Source organism: Dreissena polymorpha, chromosome 6, assembly GCF_020536995.1.
Source record: "Dreissena polymorpha isolate Duluth1 chromosome 6, UMN_Dpol_1.0, whole genome shotgun sequence".
Classification (NCBI taxonomy): Eukaryota; Metazoa; Mollusca; class Bivalvia; order Myida; family Dreissenidae; genus Dreissena; species Dreissena polymorpha.
Window position 1 is genome coordinate 80,437,577 of NC_068360.1, and position 7,181 is coordinate 80,444,757.

Genomic DNA, 7,181 nt, shown 5'->3' on the forward strand with positions numbered 1-7,181 from the left:
TTAAATTTCACTGTATTCAGTCGGAACTGGACAAGATATTTCATCAAGGCAGTAGGATTTATAAATAATTGTCTCTGTCATGTTTGAATGTAACAAGGAAAAACTTAATTATAAAGTAAAATCATATTTCCTTTCAACCAGTTATCAATTTTCCATCGATCATATGAGCTAATAGCAAACCATTACCATAAAACATCACGCTGTATTATATATGTCATCCAGCAATTCCACAGCTAATATTTGTTGGATTTGGTGGAATATCGATTTTAATTCAGGAGTGATCATATAAAATAATATTTTCACGAGAGACGCAGCCACGAGTGAAAATATATTTTTTCTGTGATCACAAGTGAATTAAAATCGATATTCCACCGAATCAAACAAATTTTCTTTTTATTTTATCCTTTTTTTACCGTTTATTTACAGTGTAAACCATTATAACTGGAGAAATTTGCTGTAATAATGACGTCATTTCGTCACAAAAATGACGTCAATTCACAGCAAAACAGTGAAATTATCGATAATTTTCACTGTTATGTTCCTTTGTTTGAAACAGTGAATTATCAGTTTTAATTTACTGATATTTCAATATAAACCACAGCAAAGCATAAAATAAAATGGCTTAAACTTCGTTCTATATTCTCAGAATATGCAGTCAGAAAAATAATAAATGTCAATGGGTCTACAAACTATATCACGATTGATATTTATGTGCATGTTATCGAAAGGAAACTAGTTTAAAACAAAATAATCTCATTGAAAAATATGTTCTTTTCACAAGTACGTTTTTTCTGAATATGTTTTACGGATAACTTTAAAAATAACACTTATAGTTTTCGTGAAACGAATTTTGTGATTTATAAAACATTCATAGCTTGTATTTCACCAAAAAGTATGTACTCATGATCTCTGCCAGTAAAATCAACTCAAGAAAGTTATCAATTATTTAATGAAATCTATTTTTATGTCCCCCACTATAGTAGTGGGGGACATATTGTTTTTGCCCTGTCTGTTGGTCTGTTGGTCTGTTGGTCTGTCTGTCTGTCTGTTTGCGCCAACGTTAACATTTTGCAATAACTTTTGCTTTATTGAAGATAGCAACTTCATATTTAGCATGCATGTGTATCTCATGAAGCTGCACATTTTGAGTGGTGAAAGGTCAAGGTCAAGGTCATCCTTCAAGGTCAGAGGTCAAATATATGTGGCCAAAATCGCTCATTTTATGAATACTTTTGCAATATTGAAGATAGCAACTTGATATTTGGCATGCATGTGTATCTCATGGAGCTGCACATTTTGAGTGGTGAAAGGTCAAGGTCAAGGTCATCATCTTGTTTTGTTCGGTATTTTATGAATGTTGAGATTTCGACGTAATAGTACAGTTTTAATTAATTCTTGTATGTGCCTTTAACACAATTTTATACTTCCATTTGTTAATCAGATTGTTTGACTTATAGACTGCAAAGACTGTTTAAAATGTTAAAATGTATTTTTTTTAATCAGGTATACCACATTATATTATTTGAACCGCCATGGTCTGACCATGTTCAGTAGTGTATGCATATTGGTTACAAAAGTTGATAATTGAGCCGAATAAGGCGAAAATGGGTTTATGCCATATGCGGAATTTGTAGCCGATGACCATCGTTCACGTTCACGCAGTTTGGTAAGGAGCTACCCTTCCCGCTATAAACTGGAGCACTGTTTAGTGTCTCATTAGCGGACAGGGTATCTTCTGTGCGGAAGAGCATGTTTGTCTGGAGCTAAGCTGATTGCATATTGAATAGGACCAATTTCCGAAAGACGCGGCCGATATTTTACTCAGTTAAATCGAATTATTGCGTCCATTACTACACACGATTCCTTTTTTAAATTGTTAATTTCGATTTAATGTGCGCCATAAGGAGGAGGCATGGAGTCACCACCGTAACTGAACTGTACCGGTCGGAATCCAGCAGCACGATTCCTTTCGAACAGCAGTTCCTCGTTCTCATCCGCCATTATGCTCGTTCTCGGTGGAGCGCTTGCTTGAGAAAGAGCACGTGATCTATATGGCTCAATCGCTTGAAAACCATTTGCGCCAAATGCTTCTATATTAAAATTATGTGACGTGGTTTCGGGTGCTGAATGGGAGAGCGACCCGTACTGATTTCCTTGTTTCATGTCGTATTCCTTCAAGATCTTGAAGTAATCACCGTTTTCGCTTTGCAACACAACAATGCCTGGTTCTATTTCGTGCGCATAGACAGGTTTCATGAACATACGATCTGACGTCACAGACTGGTTCGCATTTTGAGATTTAGACTGGTCCGTACACATCTTGTACAGAAAGTAGATACCAAGAAGAATCAAGCCCAGAAAGCTTAGCCCGAAAAGCACGCTGGCGAGTGTAAACTGACTCTCACTGGAACAGATAATGTATTTAAGATAAAAATATACATATAAAATGCTATCTAATCTTAAGGCTCGTAAACGTTGTCATTAGAAGCAGCGGAAGCAGCATTATCATCATCATCATCGTCAGCGACATTTTCACCCTCATCTTTTTTTATCAAATCCATTATCAATATCTTTCTCATCAATATCCCAATCTATAAATATCGTGTATTAATCTGTTGATACCAGAACTATATTGCCCGACACAAACTAATAAATAATATATTTTTTAAGCATCCGTGTAGTCGTAAGACAATAATTTCTTCATTCTTGGTGAATGTTAGTAAATTTGAATAACATGTTCGGTATTGCAATATTATAGAAACTGTTGAACTGTATACATTTTTAATTTATTTTCTACTTTGAATTCCAACCATATCTACCAATATGTGAATATATGCTAGAATGAAAAATTTGATTAATTTCAAGCAAAGTTATAAATACATCAACAAATTGGAATCTGTTACTGCAATGTCCCATTTAATGTAAGATGATGAAAGGTTTATTTCTAGGTCATAAGGATGTGATTTACTAACCGCTCTGACAGAAACGAATCCGGGTCCATTTTTGATTTATATTTTAGCTACAACAACAGTATGATGTAAGACACAAGCACTTTTTACATATACTGACGCGATGTATGACATTTTACAATTTAGCATTCTTTACTTATGGACCACTGTATGTGAAATCTGTTGCAAACTGATTATTAGCTGCATTGTTCCATTTAAGCAGTAACATTCAAAACAGTTTCATTCTGTGTTGTAACGCAGTGTTGACTGTGTGTAATGCGACAGCTGTTTGGAGTTATATTTCATCAATTGATTCTTGGCATTAATATTGCTGATAATAGTGTAACAGCAGACATTTGATGTTAGTGTTTGGTGACAACAATATGAAATGAATGGTAAATGTTGGAAATATACTGCACAGAACTGTGTCTTGTGCTATCAATAAAAGTATTAAAGTCGTTTGACGTTATAGGTTTATAACTAGTATCAGGTTACATTAATGGTAAATGCTGTTTAAGGCAATACTAACACACATTAAAAGACGATTTAAGGCCGCCCCTCTAACTGGTTGGTGCGATCACGTTTTGCAATTATCATTGGTTGCATTTTAAATGTGTTTTTTTCAGTTTAAAGAATATATGTATGAAATTTGATAATGAGATTTTCCACCACATGAAAGTATACACCTCACAAAACTTTAAATACATAGTTTTATCTATATACTTGAACCGATGGGTTTGTAAAATATTGCGATTGGGGTTTTACCGTGTATTTAATAAAAAGGGGTCTGGCTGAAATCTTTCGGTATTATTATCTAAAAACAATCATAACATGGCGACTAAAATTATCTTATACAGCTGCTGATTAAAATATTTAAGTTTTTTTTTTTTTAAAGTACACTTTACAAACAATGCCGGATTGAAAAAAACAACAAGAAAAGTAATTTCAATTGCTCATAATAATAAGACAATAACACACGGCAGAGCTGGGCCAGACGTCTATAATCGGCCCGCCTCCGACATAACGGCCCGAGGGCCATTATGCGGCTAGGACCAATTTTAAATGTCCGACCCAGCTCTGCTGTGTGTTATCGTTTATATCACATATCATACTTGTTTGGTTCTTCACTAAAATTTATACAGAACCAGCTTTCCGTACTTTTATTTCATTCAATTGATTACGCAATTTATGACGTACCTCATGTGACGTATTTTTCAATGACGAAACTACCTTCATGTAGACTCTCTGGTTTTTTTTAGGACAACGGACGTGGTGTGTTTTTATTTAACGGTTAAATAATTTTTAAATATTGAACGATTCCAAAACGTATTTCGGATTTTGTGTTTGTCATGCATAATTGGGAGCTTCGATAGAAATAAAATTATTATATTCGCTTCGACATTCGATTTCGTGAATCATGTTTATGGTGAAAGTGTAAAGCATTCGATGCAATCGTTTAAAAAAAGTGTGATTTAAAATCAAAATAGATAAACGGATGGTATAACAGAAAAAGGAATTACAAATCTTTGTTATTTTATAATTATAAGAACCGGATTTAAGTTGTCATCGAGGTATGTGTGTCTTTATCTATACAGTTTGCTGTTTCAAACACAAGTGTTTGATGAATCGTGTTAAAGCACAAATAGAGGCATCGATTTAATGTACAGATGAGTTTCAGTTTCAATCGACGGTTGTATTATCCAAATTGTGTGCTTCATGTCATTATAATAATGTTCGATTCTTTCATTGAGTTGTGGCTTCATTTTATTGATCACCGTTGGCTAAGACTGAATGTGGACGCCATTTTGTCCAGTATAAGCCTCGCGATCCCATTCTTTTCTGATATGAAAAATCGGCCCGGCTCAGCGGGCTGATATAATTTATATTGGCCCGCTAAATAAGAATAACGGCCCGCTCGCGACGTCATTTTGTTACTATTTATATTAACAATATGTGATATTGTTTATTTATATTAAGCGAATGAAAATAAAACTTAGTACAGGTTACAATTTCACGCTTAAAACCAGTAAGATTATGAAATACTTAATGAATTCACAAATAAAATTATTCACATTAGTACGGTATTCAAATAAGTACGTGTATAATATAAATTTTCTTGAAAAAATTGTTTTTCATCATAATAAATAGTAATAAAAATTATGACGTTATTTTTGTAAAACTAAATTGCATTAGTTGTGTTGAAGAATCCAGTAAATGCATGAAAGTTGACATGTTATAACCCACTGAAATGCAATTCCTGACACTTAGACCCTCATACTATCTTACACAATCCAAATTATCCAGACTGTGTCGCTAAACCAACCAAATAATGTTCATTTGTAAGTTAGTGTACAATGTGATACACGTTACATACTCTCTAACTAAAATAGGATAAGTACCTGTTAAAACATAATATGATACTGTTAGGATGACGTCCTATATATAAATGCAGAGAGCTTTAGTATGGTGTCAGTCTTCGTGATTTTAAAGACCGTTTTCTACCGAAATGTTGTAGGTAGGTCGGTATTTTTGCAATAAAAATTGAATTCAGACGTACAAATAGATGTTTAATGCAAAAAAAATCCCCGTTTAAACATATAGTTTGTGTATGTATGCGAATGTGTACTTTACGAATATGATCGAATCGATCAAACATGTTCAAATCCCAACGATAAAAAAAACTTTCGTAAACATAAGATACATAATGATTTGACTTTTGCGACACCTTCGATAATTAACATCTTTACTCTCGAGTGTAATATATATGCCAGGAGGGGAGCAAAAGGAGGACCAGCATCTTCAACACGCCATACTGTATAATGTTTACGCATCGAATCTGGCATACGATTGACGGCTTTTAGGTAGCGCACCCGTAATGGGCACATATCCAAATATAATCTAATCTATTCTTTTTTTAATCAGCATCATTTCACTGAACTACATGCAAATGTTTAGGTAGTCTTTCCATGCTTAAAAAAAATATACTGATTTTTTCAAAACCACTCCCACACTCGGCTTTTGTCCAGTTTATGTGCATCTCTGGTGTATATGAAAGTCCCATAGTTCATCCAGATTTCCAAATATAGGCATGCAGTTGGTGTGTACAGATGCTGCAAAGGTTTTTAAAGTTTAAGCAAGATGAAACAAGTTTTCTTTTACAGACATTTATTTTTAGCTTATCTATTTTTTGAAAAAAAATTATGAGCTATTGTCATCACCTTGGCGTCGGCGTCGGCGTCTGCGTCGGCGTCGGCGTCCGATTAAGTTTTGCGTTTAGGTCCACTTTTCTCAGAAAGTATCAATGCTATTGCATTCAAACTTGGTACACTTGCTTACTATCATGATGGGACTGGGCAGGCAAAGTTAGATAACTCTGGCGTACATTTTGACTGAATTATGTGCCCTTTTTATACTTAGAAAATTGAAAATTTTGGTTAAGTTTTTGCGTTTAGGTCCACTTTTTTCAGAAAGTATCATGCTATTGCATTCAAACTTGGTACACTTACTTACTATCATGAGGGGACTGGGAAGGCAAAGTTAGATAACTCTGGCGTGCATTTTGACAGAATTATGTGCCCTTTTTATACTTAGAAAATTGAAAATTTTGGTTAAGTTTTGTGTTTAGGTTCATTTTATTCCTTAAGTATCAAAGCTATTGCTTTCATACTTGAAACACTTACTAACTATCATAAGGGGACTGTGCAGGCAAAGTAATGTAACTCTGACTGGCATTTTGACAGAATTATGTGCCCATTTTATACTTAGAAAATTGAAAATTTGGTTATGTTTTGGTGTTAGGTCCACTTTATTCCTACAGTATCAAAGCTATTTGCTTTCATACTTGCAACACTTATTAACTATCGTAAGGGGACTGTGCAGGCAAAGTTATGTAACTCTGACTGGCATTTGGACGGAATTATGGGCCCTTTATACTTAGAAAATTGAAAGTTTGGTTAGGTTTTGTGTTTTGGTCCACTTTACCCCTAAAGTATTATAGATATTGCTTTCATACTTGGAACACTCCCAAACTATCATAAGGGTACATTAAAAGGACAAGTTGCATAACTCTGGATGTCATTTTTCGGAATTATGGCCCTTTTTTGACTTAGTAACTTTGAATATATTGTTAAATTTTGTGTTTCGATCCACGTTACTCTTAAGTATCAAGGCTATTGCTTTCAAACTTCAAATACTTTCATGCTATCATGAGGTTACTGTACCTGGCAAGTTGAA

General features: G+C 34.2%; 1 protein-coding gene across 1 annotated transcript; it reads right to left on the reverse strand.

Moving 5' to 3' along the window:
- Nucleotides 1-906: 906 nt before the first annotated feature.
- LOC127833985 (uncharacterized) lies at nucleotides 907-3,058 on the reverse strand. The gene is made up of 2 exons (XM_052359527.1): nucleotides 2,973-3,058; nucleotides 907-2,404 (listed from the first exon to the last, which is right to left on the reverse strand). The coding sequence occupies exons 1-2, from the start codon at nucleotides 2,999-3,001 to the stop codon at nucleotides 1,888-1,890; spliced, it is 546 nt and encodes a 181-aa protein (XP_052215487.1). The 5' UTR covers nucleotides 3,002-3,058; the 3' UTR covers nucleotides 907-1,887.
- Between the last annotated feature and the right edge of the window lie 4,123 nt (nucleotides 3,059-7,181).